The sequence below is a fragment of the Suillus paluster genome, assembly GCF_016628075.1.
Source record: "Suillus paluster strain FC165 chromosome Unknown EDB91scaffold_189, whole genome shotgun sequence".
NCBI lineage: Eukaryota > Fungi > Basidiomycota > Agaricomycetes > Boletales > Suillaceae > Suillus > Suillus paluster.
Window position 1 is genome coordinate 1 of NW_024537749.1, and position 22,450 is coordinate 22,450.

At 48.5% G+C, this 22,450-nt stretch overlaps 5 protein-coding genes across 5 annotated transcripts; 2 read left to right on the forward strand and 3 right to left on the reverse strand.

Moving 5' to 3' along the window:
* Positions 1 to 1,291: 1,291 nt before the first annotated feature.
* EDB91DRAFT_230182 (AAA domain-containing protein) lies at positions 1,292 to 3,235 on the reverse strand. The gene is made up of 3 exons (XM_041326536.1): positions 2,567 to 3,235; positions 1,946 to 2,511; positions 1,292 to 1,894 (listed from the first exon to the last, which is right to left on the reverse strand). Exons 1-3 carry the CDS (start codon positions 2,755 to 2,757, stop codon positions 1,509 to 1,511), a joined length of 1,143 nt encoding a protein of 380 aa, XP_041169397.1. The 5' UTR covers positions 2,758 to 3,235; the 3' UTR covers positions 1,292 to 1,508.
* On the reverse strand, positions 2,659 to 3,115 carry EDB91DRAFT_1175832 (uncharacterized protein). The gene has a single exon (XM_041320368.1). It carries the CDS (start codon positions 3,072 to 3,074, stop codon positions 2,778 to 2,780), a length of 297 nt encoding a protein of 98 aa, XP_041169398.1. The 5' UTR covers positions 3,075 to 3,115; the 3' UTR covers positions 2,659 to 2,777.
* A 2,489-nt stretch (positions 3,236 to 5,724) lies between the features above and the next one.
* Positions 5,725 to 6,414, reverse strand: EDB91DRAFT_1064289 (uncharacterized protein; the record flags this gene model as incomplete). Its single annotated transcript, XM_041314678.1, has 1 exon — positions 5,725 to 6,414. One exon carries the CDS (start codon positions 6,412 to 6,414, stop codon positions 5,725 to 5,727), a length of 690 nt encoding a protein of 229 aa, XP_041169399.1.
* Positions 6,415 to 15,909: 9,495 nt separating this feature from the next.
* On the forward strand, positions 15,910 to 16,491 carry EDB91DRAFT_1088368 (uncharacterized protein; the record flags this gene model as incomplete). Its single annotated transcript, XM_041316415.1, has 1 exon — positions 15,910 to 16,491. The coding sequence occupies one exon, from the start codon at positions 15,910 to 15,912 to the stop codon at positions 16,489 to 16,491; it is 582 nt and encodes a 193-aa protein (XP_041169400.1).
* Positions 16,492 to 19,444: 2,953 nt separating this feature from the next.
* Positions 19,445 to 19,663, forward strand: EDB91DRAFT_1030259 (uncharacterized protein; the record flags this gene model as incomplete). Its single annotated transcript, XM_041312701.1, has 1 exon — positions 19,445 to 19,663. A coding segment is annotated over one exon (219 nt), but the record flags the coding sequence as incomplete, so codon positions are not given.
* Positions 19,664 to 22,450: the final 2,787 nt, after the last annotated feature.

Consider the following 22,450-nt stretch of genomic DNA (forward strand, 5'->3'; position numbering starts at 1 on the left):
AAACATGTTCTGTAATGCCCGAGCATTTCCGAAGCCCTCACGACCGCGACCGCGTCCAAGTCGACGCACTGCAATTCGAGCATATAAGCCCCTGATGCCGTCTTCCACCTTCATCTGGCCTGAATATCGTTTCTCCACGAGCACTTCCAGCATCGTCAGAAGCTCCGCGTCAGTATAGTCTGCGAACTTGAGGGAGTACGGAACACGACTCGGAAGGCCAGGGTTGTGTTCAAAGAACTTCTCCATCTGCTTGCTGTATCCCGCGAGAATGAAGACCAGAGTACCCACTTGGTTCTCCATCTCGGCGAGAAGAAAGTCCAGCACCTGACCTCCTGTGTGCTGGTGTTCGCTAACAAGTTGGTATGCTTCGTCAATGAAGATAGCGCCTCCTCCCACCATCATGGCATCTGCGATGAGCTTTTTGGCTCCAGCTACCCCGTCATGTGCCAAGCTTGCACCCGTCGTTTCAAGGAAGGCATCGCCTGGGAGAACTTGAACTGATTCGAGAAATTGCGCATACAACCTTGCGACTGTGGTTTTTCCTGGAGGAATGTGAGCGATCTGGACGCTAAAACATCGAAGAGTACTCACCAGTTCCTGGATTACCGAGCAAAACAAGATTGAGGCGCTCCTTGTTCACGGGGACGCCTTGTCGTTTCATCAAGTCAATATGGGCCTTGATACGGAGTACTTGTGCTTTCACTTCCTCAAGCCCTGTCAACTCCATGATACCGTCGATGGCGCTATTTTTTTTGCCATTGACTTGCTTCTGGTACAACCAATCCTGGTGGGCAGGCGACGTGGGTGCTGCATTGTTCGATGACATCGAGGAAGGTCCACTTTGTTGAGACTTCGATTGCTGGGAATTCGTCTGTGAAGTCGAAGATTTTGTGCTTGGCTGCGGACTCGGCGATGACGACGGAGGAGTAGGATTTGACGGAGGAACGTTTGACTGCGGATTGGATGGAGGTGCGGAAGGTGCGGAAGGTGCGGAAGGTGCGGAAGGTGCAGGGTGTGTCCTGGTCCTGGCTGGATGACGAGGCAGAATGGGCAGCATTGGCGTGTGCCTGTGCATTTACAGCTTCTGCGTGTTGGCTCTAGCTGCCTCGATATCCTTGATTTTCTGTTGGTAGACATTGGCTCGCTGCTGTGCAACCTGGGCGTCAGCTATCGCATCCATTTCCGCCTTGAACTTGGCATCCAGCTCAGCCATGCGTAAGTCGTGCTCCAACTGCTCCTGTTCACGTTGTATCAGACGCTGCAGTTCCTCCTCCGCTAGTTTCTGCGTCAGCTCGAGTTCGCGTTTTCGCTTCTCCTCTGCACGTTTGGCTTCTTTGGTACAGTCAGGACAAGGATCTGGCTTCGACTGAAAACATTTCCACTTCAGCTTGTGGCGATCGGCATCACACATGCCGGAATACGGGTGTTGACAAGGCATTTACGAATGGTCCGAGATCTGATGGCATTTTAGCGGGCAAGGATGGATGCCGCAGCTCAACATCATGTCGCTAGAGACAGTGTGAGTAGGAATGACATTGACTGATTTTGAATTTCTCACCATATCTCTGTGCGTCCACCATCGGGACAAACAGTTCAAATTCAGACGCAGATTTGATGAGGACCTTTTGGTATGGGTGCCGTTCGCATTTGATCGGGAAGCCTTCGTACAGGTAGCCGCCTTGTTTGACGAGCTCGAAGAATTTCCCCCAGAGCTCTTTACCCCTCCGAGCATTCACAAAGGTCTGCGAGTTCCCGATCAGGATGAATCCATTTCGAGCCCGGGAGATCAGCACGTTCAGACGTTCAGGGGAGTTCATGAAACCGATGTCGTTGGACTCATTAGACCTTGTCAGACTAGCGATGACAATATCACTCTCTTCGCCCTGATAGTTGTCTGCTCAAACAACGTTAGATCCTAGCTATAACTCGAGTGGCAGAAACATACCTATGGTGGCAAGCTTGATGCGCCTCTTGGACGTATTGTCAGCTGCGGACATAAGTCCGGCGCGGATGAGATCGTGCGAGTCGAGGTCATTGAGCACAGGGTCATTGTCCCTCTTCAGAACATCTCGAAGCTTTGAGAGCTGCCCAAGATACGGTGTGAGAACGACCAGCTTGTCCGTCCCATAGCCTTGCTGGGCGAGATAGCGTACGATCTTCCAAACCATTTCGACTTCATAGGTGTTTTGTTTCGACGATGACGAGGCCCCGTCGCCTCGGTCGGCAATACGAGGGTCATTATCCTCGGGATGAGTGTGGTCGACGAAGACGAAGTTGTTCTGGATCCCGCGAATGTCATCACGGCCCTGGGTCTTGGCAGCATCGGTGAGGTCGGGGTACGTGAGCTTCCTGATGAACGCTGAAATTTCCGGACGCATACGGTGTTGGGCTGTCAGAGTTTCATGAGGGAAGCCTCTGAGAACCAGGCGCTCGAACAGTGATCTGTTGAGTTCAAATCCATCGCCCTTTTCAACAGTCAGCTTGTAGTTGTTGACTTTGGGACGCAGCTGCCTGTGAAGAACCAACATCAGCAGGATATCCCGAAGATGACCATTGGCTCACGTACTTGTGATCGCCAATGAGAATCATCTGACTGGTACTCTCACCCATCGCAGTGAGGACGTGACTTTCGAGAATCTCACCAGCCTCCTCTACGAGAAGGACATCAGGTTTCGCCCCACGAATGTCTTGTGCGAACTTGGCTGCTCCAGTCGTTGTGCATCCAATGATTCTCTTCCCCATGAGGGTTGCGACCATCCCTTCTCCGAATTTGCGTGTCAGTTGATCTTGACATTCGTTGTAGTTCTTAATGCATCAAAGAAGTTCGGTTCCTCGAACTCGATGTACATGAGGACGTCCTTGAAGTCAATCTTGGAGGCTATGAACCTGTCCATGGCGTCCTCTAGAGAGTCGCAGTGAAGTCCCGATGAATTCTTCAGGTTGTCGATGATAGTCCAATCAGCTTTCGATCGGGTGACACGCTCTTTCTTCCCCGAAACGCCAAGATGGGCGACCTGCGCGTTTGCTCTGCCGCCGAGACGGGCAATGTGAGTGTCAGGGATACCGATCTTCATGAGATCTTCTAGGAATTGATCCAGGGCGTGGTTCGTGTAGCAGACTACAAGGATTTTCTGTTCGGTGTAGTGCTGCCGTGGTCCGGTTCCGTTCGGTTCAGAGGTGGTTGGACGAGAACCAAGAACCGGACCAAGGTTCGGTTCTAGGTATTTCAATGAACCTTAGACCGAACCTTTGCGAACGGTTCGCAGCGGTCAGGTTCGGTTTTTTCTCGGTCTGAACGCGAACCGAACGCGAAAAAATTACAGCCAGGAAAAAAAAACATAGGCAAGATATTTGTACTCGTAGTTACATGTCCAATGAAGCCGCATGTCCCTCAGCCTCTACTTCTGCAGAAAGGTGCCCATTCCTATATGCTCCCTTCAGTAGTTGTAGTGCAGTGAACGTGTCAGTCGCGAGTGCATTGCGTCGGATAGTCGAAGTGATTCCTCCGCTTGAGAATGCTTGTTCGGAAGGAACGGCGCTGCCTTGAATGGGTAGATAGTCTCGCGCGATGCGCGCGAGTGTAGGGTATTGCAGCGAGTGAAGCTATTAAGTAGATTTAGCTAGTAGCGAAAAAACAAGTCAAAAAGAAAACTTACCCCCCACCAGGCCACAATGTCATCAGTCTCCTCTAGTGGCGAAGACAAGTACATGTTGAGCTCTTGACGAGGATTGTGAGTAAGGTGGTCTGATGTCTTGCGCGTCCTAATAGCCTCGCGCATCCAATCGTTGCCATAGTTCTTGCGTACACTGGCAGCTCTCGTCGGCGGAGCAGATTGCTCTTTGGTAGTAGGTGTTCGACTCGGCGGTGTATAATAGTCATCAAACTACAAAAAAAAATAAGATGAGAGGGGGGAAAACAACATAGACAAGTACTCACCACGGCCTCCAGACGAGCTCTGCCATCTGCAACATCTTCGAAATCCCACCGGCCTTCAATGTATGCGAGCTTATAGTTTGGATCAAGAACTTAAATTATATTAGATAAGAACGAGTTTTAAAATTGATAGTACTCACCAAGACAAATAAAATACACGTCCGATTGACTTGTTTTCTTGAAGTATTTGTTGACATTCTTGAGTCCGGCCTCAATCGCATCAGCGATCGGAAGATATTGCGGGTCATCTGCCATGGATCTCCATCGAACAGTGAGGCACTCTAGCGTAGGGATCGTTTTCCATGCGGTCGGATGTTTTGCTGACGAGAACGATTGCTGAGCCGTGGCTGGTTCCTTGAGGACTCGGTGAATAAGCCCGAGGTGTCTCCAATCACTTCGATCGAGCTTGAAGTTGTCGTAAGTCTTGTTGCGAAGAGTTGGCACTTCGTTGCTTTCGTCGGCAAGGTTGGTGAAACGGTTTACGGCCTATTTAATTAAAATCAGGCCACTTTTAAACATTGAAAGAAAAAAAAACTCACTTGACGCAAGATCAACATGCGGTCCAGGCATTTATATAGCGACGCCCAGCGAGTCCGGATCCATTGCAAGAGCTCAAGTTCAGGTACGTTTTCCTCTTTGCAAGCCTTGCGGAAAAACGCTCGAGCTTGAGGGGACTTTCGGATCTGAGGATCTCGATCAGCAAAAGAATAGTTTAATAAATATAGCACGTACCTGCTCGATGAGGGCAAGAGCTTTGCCAAGTGAATCACCGGTATCAAATAAGGTGTTGTCGTCATCGTCGTTAGTATTACTGATGTCCATGGAAGAAAGCTGTTTATTTAATGTGTCAAGGTCAGCGTCGTTGCCATTATCAAGCGCTTGTCGAATTTTCTTCATGAGAGCAGCTTGAGGTGTGGGGGCGACAGCGTCAATGAAGTGGTGTGCTGCGAGATTAAGTATATGTTCTTGGCACCTGATGCGGCGCGCATCAGGTGCCCACCGCGTACCCTCAGGATCGATTTCTTGTCCAACTGCTTTCATGGCGGTATCATTATTGGTGGCATTGTCAGAGGTCATCCATCCAACCTACAACACACTGATTAGATTCAGTGCAGCGAAGTAGTAGACTAAACTTTACCTTATTTCGTAGTTCATATTTGTCAATGGTATCAACAATCAAGCGAGCCGTATTCTGACCACTATGATTGCCCTGGATGTGCGCAAAACTGAGTTGCTCGCAGCGTAACTCCCATTGCTGGGGTTTGTCATCCGGGCTCCAGATATAGTGGCCTGTGATGGAGAAGAAAGGGTCGCCGATGATTGACGTCCATGAATCGAAAGTCATCGAGACTTGACTGTCTACCTTTGCGAGACGCTCACGAATGACGTTGACCACCTGCACTGCGCGGGCCTTAACAGTCTCCATAAGTTTTGTGCGGTGTGGCACGTCACTTTCAGCAAGGGCGGGGCGGACATAATGAAGCAAGTTGCGGAAGGCTGGTTTGTCGATGAGCTGCAACGCCTCGTCCTCGGTCACAATCAGCTCCATGATATACCCCAGAAGCCCTGCCTTGGTAAACATGGGCGCTTTCGGGGCAAGGCTGCCATCGAGGGTGGATTGCCTTGAACTATCTATGAATCAGTACAACACACTACAATACGGCAAATGTCACTCACAGGGATTGAACCTCACCAGTTGGAACCGCTCGAGGGTGCATGGTGATGTTTGCGGCTTCGCAGCGTGACTTGTAAAGTTGAAAATGGGCTTTATTACTGATAGATATATAATATTAGTGATCATTCAAGAGAAAGAAGACGTGAACATACCGACAAATGTGCGTGCGTAGTGTAGAGATACCTCCGCGAAACGTGTACTTGCCTTCAAGTTCACCAGCATCCCTGCAAGGTTTGCAGACCCAATGTTTGTCATCATGAGTGAAGATTGTTCGAATATCAGCGGTGCGCTCACTCTTTGATAAAGTGGCTCGGATGGTGGTGTCTTGAAGATCTTCGGGTTCGTCCTCAGGTTCGTCCTCAGGTGCTGGTACATCGTCGTCCTTGGCCTCATCTGATTGACCAGCACCGTGGTCAGTATCAATATCCGTGTCAGCACCAGCTGCATGAGAGTCTTCATCGTCTGATAATGGAGCGGAGAGCTGTAACACAACCTTCTTCCTAACTAGTTGCTCGGTTGCACTAGATAATGTGCGCTTGCGGCTTGTTGAAGAACAAGCATTGTCGGAATCACGAAGGCGCGCAGAAGGTTTAGAGGTGCGAATGGAGCGTCGAGCACCTGCAGTAAGTGGCACTGGTTTGCATCCAGTCTGCAGTAGCACAGAGAAGGCGTCTGTGGGGGGTTGGGCAGAGGATGGAGTGGAAATGGGGACGGCATCATCAGGATCGTTGTAAAAAACGATGTCTTTGGCATCCTTTAGAGACCCGTCTGGGTTGAGGGCACACTGTGCTTCAGGTTCAGACATTGTACCGGTAGTCGAAATATATCACTCACCTTGCTCCCTTTATATGTGAATACCCAATCTCCTACTAACTCGTAGTATGCATTGACAGATCCTAAAAAAATATATCAATATATCAGATCAATCAGTTTATTGCGCTTGATTTGATGGAAAAGTCGTACCTCGAGCTTGATTGGACAGGTAGGCTTTATCGGACAGCAGGGTGTGCGGGATGCGAACCTCCGAACAGGATAAGTCGAAAAAAGTCTTGAGAATGCCAAAGGTCAAAGTGACCATGGCGAATCTTGAGGATTGAGAAGTCAAAATGACCATAAGCATGTGCTTGAGCCTTGAAGGCGTTGCAAGGAAGATTCGGTTCCGGGTTCGGAATGGTTCGGGAAGGTCCGAACCTATAGATGAACCGCACAGGAGTTAGCGGACCATGAACCTCGTTCCGGTTCGGTCCGTGCAAAATGCTGGACCATGGACCGAACCAAGGACGAACCTGACCAATGGTCAGGTTTGAACCACGGTTCGGGACTGGACCACGGCAGCACTAGTTTGGTGTGATCGTGGATAGCCTTCGCAAGCAGCGCGCCAATGAACGACTTCCTAGTTCCTGTGGCATGTCAGCAAAATGGATATGCATAGGCGGTAGATATTAACTGTAGGCTGAGCGTCATACATGGATCACATTCAACGACATGGATGAGGCACTGAAAGGAATATCTCCTGATGTCTACAACGAAAATGTAAGACAGTAGCACTGTTCTCATGGCTTCGTTCAAACATCTCTCCAGGCTAAGAAGAAGACACGTGTCGGGTATTTGGGGAATACAGACGACATTGCGGGACTGGTCTCTTACATTGCCTCTGCGGAATCTCAATTTATCACAGGTAAGATATTTTAGGGGCACAGGTAAAATGCTGCGCCACTGCTGCGACTGCTGCGGCAACTGCCACGAACCACTGCTGCGCTGCTCACAAAACATTAATGAGTGCGCATTCAAATACTCACTACGCCTGCTGTCAGCTACTGGACCTCTGTCTATTCCAAACCACCCATGGAGTCAAGCATGCACTAGGTCCTTATGCATCCACGCTGTGCTCAAGTTATACCAAGATTCACGCGCTCTTAGCACTGCTTCTGCAAGTCTTGGTTCAACAATTGATGTTGTCCTCTTCAACGTCGTTAAACCATTTGTGTAGCTAGTTCTGATTCCCTCATAATTCATTTTACTTTTTTTGATCACGAGTGACTGCGCAGTTGTGGCCATCATCTCAAGAGGCAGTCAGTGCCACCTTTCTTCGCTTTCTAGGCTCCCCGTCGGATTTTGCTCGCTGTCGATTTCGAGGTCGTGGCACGCATCGGCTATCAGAAATGAGGGGCTCATTGGAGCTAGCAGCTACATTGTCGCCGTCACTTTGTTCCTTATCCCCTTCTCGGTTGCTGTTGGCCCAGTGTTCCATCAAGAAAACTGTCTGATAAGCTTCCTCCCAAGAAAACAGACAGCTATAACTTCCATCAGGCCAACCATCCCAGAGCTCCGATAAATCAGCATCTTTCGCCTGTTCAATATTGGACTGAGCGTGGGCAACAGCCTGAGGTGCCTTCTTCTGTGGTGGGTCTTCACTTGATGCATGTGTGCGGGTGTATGTTGAGGGCAGATCCGAGTCATTAGCAGGATAATAGTAATTACATATGTGTCGAATTAAACCCTGTTGTACTTGTCAGCCTCGTGCACGGAAGATTTTAAGATGTGGAGACTTACAAGAACCATGATTTTTCAGTAGTTGGTAGTGGATAATCTTGACTCGGAGGATCAAGGGACTTGGAGTGCTATGGCGCTGGATCTGTTCAACTATTCTTCACATGCAAAACTCACACACGCACAGATGCCACATGGCACACAAATGAGACGCACACGCAATCACTCCTTCGCATACACATTCTTGTATTGTAGGAAAATTAGTACTGCACTATGTAACGGGTGCTGTCATATACGCTAAGTGACAGTTGCTGTTTCAGAGTCCTAATACTGTCAACCATTCCCCTGATTCTCATTTATACTGTCCCTACTTCTTACCTATCTTTTATTACTAGAATCCAATATGTCCTATCTTACCTTTATCATATGCCTGCGCTCATTACTTCTCCGTGTCTGCTTCCTATCTTCTCCGAACCCTTAACCCTACCTCTCATTTACTATAGTTTAAATACGGGCTACTGTCATAGAATTAGGGCAGTGTTTATTGTACCCAGAATACCAGACTTTAACACCATCTATCAGTCGATAACGCTCTTCTACTTGTGCCGCCTACTTCGAGCCTTCACACACTAAATAGTAGATGTCACATCTTTTTTGACGAACCAAAGTCTTTACTAGTTTTCATTTCTTATTCTCAATCATCTCAAGTCGGCATCTACGGTTAAGGCCCACCAGACATACCACTCGATATCATACCAATGTCTACACACTACAATCTCCGTTTGGGCAGATCCACCTCAGCAGGTCCTGCCCCAAATCTTGATACCCAAAGTACGTCATCGTTAACCTCAACTGGAACTAACAAAACACCAACTATCCCAACAAAAGAGCTGTCTCACGACACTCCTGTTGGGCCTGTTCTCAGACCCGTTTGCTCGTACAGCGACGTGGTATGAACAAGGTCGGAAACCCCTCAGCCTGGAGCTGAAAGGGAATCTGACAGCGTCTTGCGCACTTTGGCATTGGATAGTTCGGACGAGGGAACAACCCCTATATTTAATACTCCTGTGAATATTAACAGCTCCCCTTTTTATACCACGAGCGATGAAAGTGACGAACCTTGGAAAGAGGTTGAACATTGCCATAAGAAGTCCAAGAAGTCCAGGATGGACAGTAAGAACAAACCTGGGAATGCCAGGGTCGAAACCCGGCAGAAGGATTTACCAGGAACAGACCTGATTAAAGAGGCTGAGAAGAACCTCACCTCTGAAGAACGCTGATGCATCTGAGAAAGGAGGCGCGCTGAGAAGCAGGCTAGATCAGTCGAGCCCCACCCTACAACGAGCAAAGGACCGCCGAAGGGTAAGGGAATAGATCCCCGTAACTGGGGAGGTATCGACCTCAATGACTCAGACGTAGATGTCAAGGCCCAGATGGAAGCATTGAAGGCCTGGGCCAATGCATGCGAGTGGTCTCGCAAGAATAATGGCGCCCACGCAGAGGTGTCCGAAGGGGAAAATGAACCATCGAAAGCCGACCCGACAGAACGAGCGGTCCAGAAGGCTGAACAGTGAATGGCTAAGTCCTTTCAGAAGCAAATAGAACAGTTGAATTTGGAGATACAACGAAGGGACTCACTACTGGCTAAGGCCACGGCTAACCAAGCAGTGCTCCCCCGCATGAGGGCAGCCGTCAGCAATCCTGTAGAGGAATTAGTACAAAGGACTGTGGGCAAGGAGACCAGGAGGCGAGGCCTGAGGGCATCCCCTGCAGCATTAGACGCCATGGCCCAAATAGCCCCTAAGAGCTACCTTGGCCGCACGTTCGACCAGTTCAAATTGAGAAGATCGAAACCCACCATTGACAGGGACCCCGACTCGTCAGAGGATGAGCCCGAGTCGAACTCAGACTCCCGAGATGAATCAACACAGGCGTCATCATCAGGAGGATCGTCCTCGTCGTCCGACTCACCAGATAATTCGTCATTGGACTTAGATGATGAACCCCCTAAGCGAAGGAAGCGATCCTCTAAAAAATGAAACCGCTCAAAGAAGCATAAATCTAAAAAAGTCTCGGAAAGGAGAGGGGTCACCTTGAAACCAATCCCGCCTGCAGAATACAACGGCTCGGTCAACTCCCACGCATTCCATTGTTTCATCACTGAAGGAACTGCCTATGTGGAAGACGGGAATGTCCCCCGCAAGCGCCAAGTCTTCGTCCTATCTCACTTCCTGAAAGGAAAGGCGCATGACTTCTATGCGAGGCAAGTGTCAGACCGACCAGCTGAGTGGAGGTTAAAGGAATTCTTTACAGAGTTATTTAACTACTGCTTCCCGCTGGATTATCGCACCCAACAGTGTAAGAAGTTATACCGCTGCTTCCAAGGTGACAAAAGAGTACAAGACTACTTGTCTGAATTAAACGAGCTCTGGATGATGATTGGTAACATACCCAAAAGAGAAAAAGTTGTTAAATTTTGGTTCGAGCTGAACCCCAGCATCCAAAGTGAGCTGTATAAGATGCGTCTCAACCCGGAGGTCACGTCCCTGAGAAGGGTTCAATGAACAGCTGAAATCATCGAGTTAGCAAACTCAATGACCGAATCACGCAGTTGTGATGATGGGCAACAACCCGTGAAGAAAGGAAGCAATAAATTGATCTGTTACTCACCACACACGGATCACCCCAGATAAGCGTACTCAGGCCCATCGACCGCCGGGAGATCTTTCCCCAATGCACCGCGGGGCAGGGATAGGACCCACCTAAGGGGAAACAGGGTACCCCCTGGGAATCCAGGAAGGATGGCTGGCAATCACTGACCGCCACAAGAACAACCTGAAAAATTGAGCAAGGAAGAGCATGATAGACTTGCCTCAGAGGGCCGATGCTTTGTGTGCAAGCAAACTGGGCACATCTCCCAGAGCTGTCCCAGCAGAACCACAGTGCCCTCGGGTAGTGGCAACCGACCCCCAGGGATACCGAATTACGCCATGCACGTAGAGGCACCCGAGGACAGAAGCCTGGAGGCGTTAGATTACAGCACAGAGGTAATCACGGAAATCCCTCTGGGATGTGCTTCTCTCGAGGACCCCATACGTGAGGTGCGAGTGAGCCGCGCATGGGGAATTATTGATGTGCCCTTGGGTGACCCTTGGGCTAGACGGGCAGAGCACCTGTTAAGGATACATGGCCCCTACCCAGGTGACGACCTGACAAACGAAGAGACTTTCTCGGAGGAACGGTTCCTCATTTACCAAACCTCTGGTACCCACCACATCATCATGGACCGTGGATCACACCTCCGGGACGACGTTGAGATCCTGTCTCACCTGTTAGAGAACCCTGAGTTTGGGGTGGGCGAGTGGTACGCGGGGAGGCTAGCGGAACCCCTAGACCTACCGCAGCCAATGTTACGGCCAACTAAGAATCACGCCCCCATGGGCGATGCAATGTCTGCGTGTGTTTCATCGGCCCTGAACAATGAGGGTAGATACCTGGGGGGCACTGTAATAGACCAATTTATCTGTCAACGGGCAGAGTTGGGGACAAGGTCACGTACAAAGTGTTCAATAACAAGTTAAACTTCAACGTACGGGCAGCCGAGGAATTCCTATGCAACAAAAAATTAAGCATCACCCACTGGTATGCGAAGCGATTGTTGAAAGCATATAGGCAGTTGGATGCGCTAATGCTGGAGGCTGAGCTGAAGTGGGAGGACTACTCCCTTCAACTGTTGGAGGATGGGGGACGCAACCCTATGGACTGTGCGTTAGAAGAAGTGGCGCATCAGCTTTTCACGATACCCGACATACGTTTCGGGGAGACAGCTCACCACTTCCAATTAATCGAATTAAACGGGCAGCAGGTGGCGCCAGGGAAATATCCCGCCATCCAACACAATGCGGCCATCACACAGGACTTGAAGCGACTAATTCCTAAGCCCGTCATGGTGGTAGTGCACATAAATGGGCAACCTGCACGAGCCCTGATTGACACAGGCTCGCTGGCAGACTTCATGTCATCGACGTTAGCAGAACAACTGCACGTGAAATGGATCCAGCTGGAAAAACCACTCACCATTCAGCTCGTGGTGCAGGGCTCACGATCTAAAGTGAACTTCGGGGCAAAGGCCCAGTTCTCCTACCAGCACATCAGCGAAGAGTGATTCTTTGATATAATAAACTTACAAAATTATGATCTAATACTAGGAACGCCCTTCCTCTTCCAACACCAGGTGATGGTGGGACTCAACCCATCCAGAGTAGTAGTGGGGAGTGATAAGGCTCAACCTGTGAAAGGTGAACACGTGTCAGTACTGGAGTCTCGCATGGTGGGGATGCTTGAGGAGGAGTTGGAGAATGCTCGGCAGGAGCTCCGCCGCCTGGCCAAACCGCTGTGTGCCAAGGCAAGCGAAACTGGGCTGCCCCTGTTAAGGGCGATAAACCACACGATACTGCTAATCGACCTGGACAAGGTTTATAAGTGGCATCTGTTGAAGTGCCCCGAGCCCCTAAGACCTCAATGGGGTGAGAAGCAAAAAGCGTACCTGTTGTCAGGACGGTGGAAGGTGACTAGCGCGGGAAACACAGTACCAATGTTGTTTATCTGCAAGCCTGGCACAGACAAATTGCGCACGGTCGTTGACCTGTGTGAGCGTAATAAAAATACAAAAAAACTGTCATCACCTTTGCCCGACATCGACAGGATACTGTGCCAGGTCGCAAGGCATAAGTTTCGATCTATAATCAATGGACAGGATGCGTATGAACAGATTTGCGTCGTGCCCGAGCATGTCAGCCGAATGACTGTCACCACCCCTGATGGGAACATGGTGAGCACAGTGTTGCAACAGGGGGACTGCAACGCCCCTGCAACGTACCAGGCATTAATGAATCACCTCTTCGGTGAATTCATCGGGAACTGGATGGACGTTTATCTAGACGACATCATAATCTACTCGGATAGCCTGGCCGATCACATGGAGCATGTCAGGACGGTACTTAGGATCCTAGAATGAGAGAAACTGTACCTGAGTGAGGGTAAACTACAGTTTCTCTGCACCCGGCTGAAAATCTTGGGTCACATGATTGACAAGGAGGGCATTCGCATGGATCCTGACAAGGTCGACCAAATCATCAATTGGAAGACACCAACAAACCGCGACGCCCTGCGGAGCTTCCTGGGGGCGGTGGGTTTCATGGCTGACGACATCCATAATGTCAGGGTCCCGATGGGAGTGCTATCTGAAATCACGGGGGACACTGTGCCGTTTCGTTGGGAGTTCACCCACCAATGGGCATTTGAGGAGGTCAAGCGCTATGTCGACAACTGTTGGGGGCACCACCATGTGCCATTGGACTACAGCACTGGTGCTCCTCCCATCTGGCTCATGACCGATGCCAGTGGGCAGGGTATTGCTGCGGTGGTGGCCCAGGGTGTGGATTGGCGCTCTGCCAAGGTGGCCATGCTGTACAGTGCAAAACTCAACCCCACGCAGCAGAACTATGCTGTGCATGAGCAGGAGATGCTGGCGGGGGTTGAGGGGATGCTCAGGCATCAGGACATCCTGCAGGGCACGAAGTTCACGTGGCTGACCGATCATAAGGGACTGGTTCACTTACTGCATCAGCGGGACCTGACCGGGCGGCAAGCTTGTTGGATCGAGAAGCTGGGTGAGTTCGACTTCGAGATTCAGTACTTACCCAGGGAGGACAACATCCTCCCTGACGCCCTGTCCCGTCTCTACTTGTTTGATGCCCCGGGTACCGTCCGCACCCCCAGTGAATTCACAGAACACGATGACTCCATCATGGAGGGACAGCGGAGCAGATTGCCGGGGCTCATCTCGATGCCTGTCTTGGTGGGACCTGAGGCACTGATGGTCCCCTCCAGACACAGCACTAGGCTCGTGTCTAAGAGGGAGGCACCTGTCGGGCAGGTGCCTCCCAAAATGCCAGTAGCGGGCCACCCCAAGCGGGCCTGCATGGTGGCGCCCACGGCAACTGGTCGTCCTGTGCGCAGGGTGGGACCTGCGGAAACTGGTCGTCCTGAAACGGCCGCGGAATTCACCAAGCGTGTCGCACCCCGTTTCGTTCTCAAAGGACCGGTGGAACGAAAGGAGGGGGAGGTAGCAGGTCAGACCCCTGTAAGCCCACACAACAACAACAACAGCAATGAACCGCTAGAGCGGCTAGCACACCTGGGATACCCAGATGAAAGTGAACTGATCAAAGGTATCAGAGATCAGTATAACCTGGACCTGTTCTTTAAACGGATATTAGACTCACCTGGTGAATACCGAAACTTCGAAGTATCGGATGGATTGATCAAAATGCGCCTGCATGATAAGACCCTGTTATGTGTGCCCAACGTAAAAGTCAGCAATCAAGCTATCAGAGAGGTGATTATCTCACAAGCCCATTCACTCCTGGCGCACTTAGGAGCATCAAAGACATTGACGTACCTTCGGGACCATGTGTGGTGGAAGAGAGTCTAGTAAGTGACGTTACCGCTTTCTGTAGCTCATGCAACACATGCAAGAGGAGCAAGCCCTCCAACCAGAGGCCCTATGGGATGCTACACCCACTCTCCATACCCTCAAGGCCCTGGGAGTCAATTGGAATCGACTTCGTGGGACCCCTTCCACTGTCAAAGGACCGCGACGGGGAATACGACTCAATAACGGTCATAATCAACCGTTTTACGTCAATGGTCCATCTAGTGCCCAGCCGTGTTAACTACAATGCCAGAGACATCACTGAGCTAGTATTTGCCGAAGTGTATAAGCTACACGGCTTGCCTCGGTCGATTGTAAGCAACTGAGATGTCCTGTTTACCAGCACATTTTGGACTCACCTCAACAGACTGCTAGGCATCGAGCAGCAAATGTCTAGCGCCTACCACCCCGAATCTGACGGGGCAACCGAGCGGGCCAATCGAACCATCACGCAAATGCTATGGTCCTGCATCTCAACCAACCAGAAGGATTGGGCGTCACACTTACCCGCCATTGAATTTGCAATAAATCTCGCCCAGTCGGAATCGACTTCCCAGTCACCATTCTTCATCAATAACGGGTGGATGCCGCGCACCATGGTATGGAATAACCCCCGACAGGACGAATATCCGGGGGTATGAGCATATTCTCAGAAAATGAAGGAGTCACTCATACGAGCCCACAACTCAATGCTCGAAGCCCACGTCAAGCAGACTCGGAACACCAACCGAAAGCACCAGCTCTGCCCTTTCAAGGTGGGCGACCTGGCATACCTATCAACAAAGAATATATCCTTTCCTAAGGGGCTAGCACAGAAACTCTTACCCAAGTATGTAGGGCCATACAAGCTGTTAAAGGACTACAGTAACAACTCCTTCCTTGTGGACTTGCCCGATTGATTGAAACAATGGGGAGTCCATCCCGTGTTCCACGCCTCCTTGCTGCGCATTCACTTGCCCAACAACAACCGCCTGTTTCCAGGACGGCTGGAGACCCAAATCACGGATTTCGGAGAGCCTGACACCGAGTGGGCAGTCGACAGAATCTTGTCACACATGGGGGCCTGGGAAGATGCGTCCTTTGAGGTACAGTGGCAAGCAAGCGATATTACCTGGTTACCATATGACCAGGTAACGCACTTGAACGCGCTATCAGAATATTTTGGAACTGACAGATGGACAAGGAACGAACCCTAATGATGACCAGCCAATATCTCTAGGAGCAGTCGCATTGGAGGTTAACCAACGTATAAAACCCTGTCCCGTTCCTCCAAACCCCCCATCTATCACTCCCTCCAGCCAATCACCAAGAACCATGCACTCCGCCCCCCTCGTTAACTTCGCCGAGCGCGATCGAGACTTCATTATCACCAACCCAGACGACATGGACGAACTACGTCTCGTCACCCGCAGCCAGCTGAAGGCATTCATCATATACTCCTACGCCCTTTGTAACAAGGCTCCCTCGGCTCGCCCTGCCTGCCCATTGGGCTATGAGTACTTTGCTCGCGCCTACAATCATGAGGGACTTACCACTACCGCCTCTGTCATCGACGAACAAGGCGTTGTAAAGTGCGAAGGCACGTCCGTTGAGATGGGAGATCTCTTGGACGACAATGACAAAGATGTCACTTTGTCTGCTACACGCATGGACCAAGTTGACTGCATGGTGTGGCACACTGCCCTCTCTGCCGCTCATCAGCGGGACAAGATCGAGGAGCGCCGCTTGATGAACAAGAAGAGCAAGAACTACTTCAAGAAGCAGCAGGTTAAGATGTTTAGAAAGGGGTTTGGGAACCAAAAGAGGAACACACTTAACACTGGCACCCCCGGAGGGACCAAAGTGTCTGGCAGTGTCCAGCCACCCGCCGAGGACGAGATGAACACCATGGGATGAGGCTCCGCCGAACGAGTCTAACCTTTGTCTATCAGTTGATAACGCTCTTCTACTTGTGCCACCTACTTCGAGCCTTCACACACTAAATAGTAGATGTCACATCATGGCCTCAAAAAGATTTGAGGCTTTGCTGCCAATGCTGGCGACTCTCAGTGCGTTTCACTCCAAGACCTGCTAACTTCTCATCGCTCCATCTCGTCTACCAGCCGGGCCTTAAAAAGATTCGTTTATAGAACCCTTCATCAGCAGCCTTGTCTGCAATATAAATTGATTATCGAATCATGTCAGATCTAATAGTGCAGTACTAATTTTTCTATGGTACGAGAGTGTGTATGTGACGGAGTGATTATGTGTGTGCGTCTTGTTTGTGTGTGTGTGGTGTCTGTGCATGTGTGAGTTTTGTATGTGAAGAATAGTTGAACAGATCCAGCGCCATAGAATGCTGAATGACGCGGGGCCAATACACAAGCCAGCGATAACAGACAATGAGATTGGCATTGATCGTGAATTGATTGACTTGGATGGACTACTGACATGTATGCAACAGAAATGAACTGGTTGAGCACTCACCAGACAACTTGACGATATTGACGTCAGGTGGTTGAGCAAAACAAACCAAAAATGAGCGCCGCATGCACATTGGTGAGTGTCGCAGCAACAATCACAGCGCACCGCAGCACCCTCTTTCCTTTTTTGGGGGGTGCTGTGACATTGATGCTGCAGTGTGCTGCAATTACTGCTGCGACACTAACTTATGCTCATAAATTGTCAGAACTCAAGTTGTATAATACATAGTAGCATATCCTTCAGACCCATTTTTTCGCATCATGTATTGGATTCGAACTCACATTGTAATACACATACTTTTTAGTGGTGGATTTTCATATGATATCTTAAATCTGGAACAGCAGGACAGACTACAATTTGGTCTTCAGTGCTACATTTCAAGACACCAAGTACTGGGCGAGCTTATATTTATCATGTGAAGTCCTTCCATGCACTAATGAGTGCACCATGCAGACACCAGAACATGTGCCAGCGACAAGCAAGTTGTATTTACTTAGTAGTAGTACTGACTGTAGAACATCGCGGCAATTACCACAGCAATCGCAGCAGTGGCGCAGCATTATCATGCTGCCCATATTTTAGAACCTTTTTCGCTATCCGTCCTAATGTGACCAACATTACTAACCAACACGGCAAAGCGTAAGTACTACTTCAAGAGCCCGTGCATGAAGACTGACAACTATGCAGATCTCGATCGATGGTGGAAAACATTAAATCATACTGGTTCATGTGGGGACTAAGATGTCACGGCCTGCAGTGTATCAACTCTTGTACAGTAGGCATATTCTTGACTAACGCTCATAGACATGCCATTCATACATACAAGTACCGTGCATAAAGTACAGGCATTGAACTCAACCTTGCAAGGCTTTTCACTAATGCGTTTTTGCTATCTTTGGATGTCGTGGTATTGACATGGACGATGGCACAGTATGTGCGAGCCATGCACACTCACCTTCGGGCCAATCTCTGTTAGTGTGCCATGGGTATCTCTGACGCGAAACTTCGCGAAAGTTGTCTGGAATATGTTGCAACATATGCATCTACAATTGATACATGATGATACTGAGAAGTCCACAACACCACCACAGTGCTGACATCTTAAAATGGCTTGCATAATTGCCAGGGTCTTGTAGAGGACTGAACAACATTTTGTGGGCGCAATGGAGTTGCACAGTATGATAAGTGGGTATCTCAGCTTGATGAAATGCCTGGTGAAAAATTCGTCAGTGAAGCCCCACCTACTGGACATCAACATAATGTGTAACAATGTATTACTTGGCATTGTTCCTGCGTTGAAGCCCGAAGCAAAGCTGACAATATCCTCGTGATTGATGCGTAGTAATACTCCAAGATGCACTCACGATTCGTAAACAATCAACTGGCGTTTATTTGAATATATGGTGGAACACCTGTCAACGAGGTCCCTTGCGACCTCCTCGGAGTTAATCACAACAACAGGCTTGTTGAGCAGACGAGCATAAATGATATCGCCTTGAAAAAACATGAATCAATTATGAACAGGCCCCCGTCACGATGTGCCAACTATATGTGGATCTCCAGGCATCACAAAATTTATGAAACAATAGTGTGATTCCGTGCAAGAACAATGCATCTTAAAAGAGCGTGGGCAATGATTATGGCGGGCTCGTAATTAGTATGCGAAGAATCTTGAGAGATATCAAACTTGCTGTCACTCCCACACGGTCAACATGCTGCATGGTACTAGTCTCCCATAGTCAAACCTTGAGAGAAGGAAGACAGTTGTTCCAACATGTGATGATGAACAACAAGCTCTACTTGTCTGTCCCAGTAGCAGTACTCATGGTACATCTGCGATGTCTGAGATGAGTGATAGCCGACAATTGGAAGTCATGTATGTCATAAGGCATGCATCCAGCAAGGTTACTTTCATCCCTTGAATGGTGCGACCGGATTTACCACCCACTAGTTTCTCGATGGTGGAAGGATTGGAATATTTCAATGGTGGGTGTTGTTCAACACTTGCAATGGTAGTCGGTTGTTGAGTGATCTGGAAAGCTCCGGCTACGTAATTTGGAGTATGTGGCCCTCGTCAAGCAGGGGCGCTTATGATAGTAACAGCATCATGTGTTGGGCGTCTAAAGCAGCATAAAGTCACCCAGGTCCACAAGCACTAGCATACTACTCTCAGTGAGGATTCACTCCTAGCACTCTTTTTACCACAGAGGCCACATTCATGTCTCAGAATGCTGGCAGTTATAACTATGTCCCTGAAGTATACACTGAGGCTCATGTGGAGGGGTGGAAGAAGGTGTGTTGTATCGACATCGAATTCACTGCACGAGAGCCGACGTGCGCCCCAGACTACAGGTAACAGATGCAGTCCACGAGAACACCGCCGCAAAAAAACACCATTCGAGCGGGCTTTGATGGCGTTGAGATTCATGATGTGAACAGCTGCTTGGTCGATCAATTCATTCAAGACATCACCAACCACCGTACGGATGAATATGGTGGGAGCACCAAGAATTGTGCAAGGTTTGCACTCGAGGTTGCAGATGCCGGTGTAGATGCTGTTGGCTCCAAGAGGATGAGGTTCCCATTGAGTCCGTGGGGTATATTCAACAGCACATTTTACATTAATCAGTACTGGTCTTTGTTCACAATATCCTGGCAGTATGATATATCATTTACTGTCATTGAAGTAAATCTGTGATATATCCCTGGAGTCGGCTTACCACGGCAAATAGTTTAGATGCCATTACAAATGATATATCACCATGTACCCAATATGCACTGCCGCAATTTTGGCAATTTTGAAACTCAGCTTTTGTCATTCCAGGCATTTGGTCACCTCCTCATGTCAGGCCTTCTCACACCATTCCCACACTCCGCATTTTCGCATTTTTAGCCACCTTACTCCACAACACCCAAAACATGACCCAATATGGTACATCCCCACAATTTCAATTATTCCCACCCTCCCCCTACATCATTGCAGCTTCACCACCACACCACAATAGATCCCTGTGCATATATAAGTAGCAGTTTAGTATATATATGTATGATATAATGTAATAGACCGCTTTTTTTGTCTATTTGTGTGCCTGCTCCTCCTCTAGGGCCCTCTTGACATAGGGTAGGTTATAAAACATTTTCGTATTTTTGCCCCTTTGGTGGGGAGGTGTTCTATTATATTCAGAACATATATGAGTAGATTCCCATCTTTATTTCACCCCCCTGAAGCGTCCTACATCAATAGATATAGCACATATGCAAGAAAACATAAAATGTGTTCTTATTGAATTATTTCTAGGTAGACAGACTTGGAAAAATCATTCCTAGTATCTATCCAACTGTAGGAACAATGTATCAGGAGCATAGGACCATAGGATGATCACCTGTTGCATAGTGTACCCCCCTCTCCTGGTGGTTCACCCCCTGTGAAAGTTTTTCCTGTAGGACCGGACCTTAATTGAGGTGAGGTGTCTATTTCTATGAATATATGGAGTAGGTCTATCATATAGCTGGCCCAGTACACACATAGGATCCTTCTACAGGAACAAACATATATATGATCGCATTTTTGATGTTTCAGTGTCTTACTCTTGCATAAATAATTCAGCCTGTGCATATATGATTATCACAGTATATATACTTGCTTTGTATGACAAAGATCAGTTCAAAATAGGTTGTAGGCTTGAGATACTGCATATGCTTGCTATTTCTACTGATAAGGGATCAATACCTTCAAAACATCGAATTTTAATAATCAGAAACTTGGAGTACATTCCAAATATATTCAGTATCATATTCATAAATTCACAAAACAATCCAACAGGAATTGAGTGCTGAGGAAGTGAAATAGATAAGAAATGGAGTGTGGGAAAGTCCAAAGACCCATAGGACGCTTCAGGGGGTGAAATAAAGATGGGAATCTACTCATATATGTTCTGAATATAATAGAACACCTCCCCACCAAAGGGGCAAAAATACGAAAATGTTTTATAACCTACCCTATGTCAAGAGGGCCCTAGAGGAGGAGCAGGCACACAAATAGACAAAAAAAGCGGTCTATTACATTATATCATACATATATATACTAAACTGCTACTTATATATGCACAGGGATCTATTGTGGTGTGGTGGTGAAGCTGCAATGATGTAGGGGGAGGGTGGGAATAATTGAAATTGTGGGGATGTACCATATTGGGTCATGTTTTGGGTGTTGTGGAGTAAGGTGGCTAAAAATGCGAAAATGCGGAGTGTGGGAATGGTGTGAGAAGGCCTGACATGAGGAGGTGACCAAATGCCTGGAATGACAAAAGCTGAGTTTCAAAATTGCCAAAATTGCGGCAGTGCATATTGGGTACATGGTGATATATCATTTGTAATGGCATCTAAACTATTTGCCGTGGTAAGCCGACTCCAGGGATATACAGTGGCTCAAAAAACTGTCCGCATGTTTGTGCTATTTTCACCATTTACATTATTGTATATGAATGGACAGGTAAAAAATGGTGAAAATAGCACAAACATGCGGACAGTTTTTTGAGCCACTGTATCACAGATTTACTTCAATGACAGTAAATGATATATCATATTGACACTATGGCCTGCTTTGTTCAGCTGATTTTTGGCATACTCACGGGCATGGCAGATCCAAAACTCCAGTTCTCCTACATCGTCGAGCAGTTGCGCAAGCACAAACTTGCGTATATCCCTGTCGTAAAACCACAGACTTCTGAACACAACAGCTATTTCCTCTAGGATATCTGGAATGGGCGTGAGGGAAGCATGTTCATCAGCATCAATGGGCATAACTGCAAAGTGCTATTGAGACAATAGACAACAAGGGCGGACTTGTTGTGTTCAGGAGGTCGTTCATGCCAACGTGAGTCGTTCATTATTTATTTCCATACTTGACAGGGACTGACGTCCCCCCTTTCTTGTGCCCGACCTTCCATTCCGCCTGCTAAAGGATGTCACGCTTGAGCATGGTGACCAAAAAATGTGGTACATGCCCGGTAATCAATCAACGGGGCTACTCTGACTGGCCCTTTGCGCCAGAGTATAGTCAGCAACAGATAAGCAGATTCTAAGTTCTGAACACTAAAACATACAACTTTTACACTCTTTTACACTAGATACCCGACTTACCCATCATATTTTGTATTGAAGCCTATCTGTACGACTCGATTAGTTGGCAGTGTGTTTTTTATCTTGTTCCACATGCAAGGCGAGTGTGACGGCAGTCAAAGTTGATAAGACTTGATGTGTCGGCACAAGGAATAGAATAGAATAGAATCCTTATCGCAAAGTCACCAGATACCAGTCTGATTTGATTGGAAAAGAACTAAGGGATCTTTACAGTACGAGTAGGGTTTAAATACTAGTAGCTTGTGAAGAG

Excerpts from the sequence above, each read along its gene's own strand:
- EDB91DRAFT_230182 (XM_041326536.1), bottom strand. The coding sequence starts at position 2,757 with ATGGTCGCAACCCTCATGGGGAAGAGAATCATTGGATGCACAACGACT. Across the intron at positions 2,512-2,566 it reads ATTCTCATTGGCGATCACAA|GCAGCTGCGTCCCAAAGTCA; the intron begins GTACGTGAGCCA and ends GGTTCTTCACAG. Across the intron at positions 1,895-1,945 it reads CATCAAGCTTGCCACCATAG|ACAACTATCAGGGCGAAGAG; the intron begins GTATGTTTCTGC and ends TTGTTTGAGCAG.
- EDB91DRAFT_1175832 (XM_041320368.1), bottom strand. The coding sequence starts at position 3,074 with ATGAAGATCGGTATCCCTGACACTCACATTGCCCGTCTCGGCGGCAGA.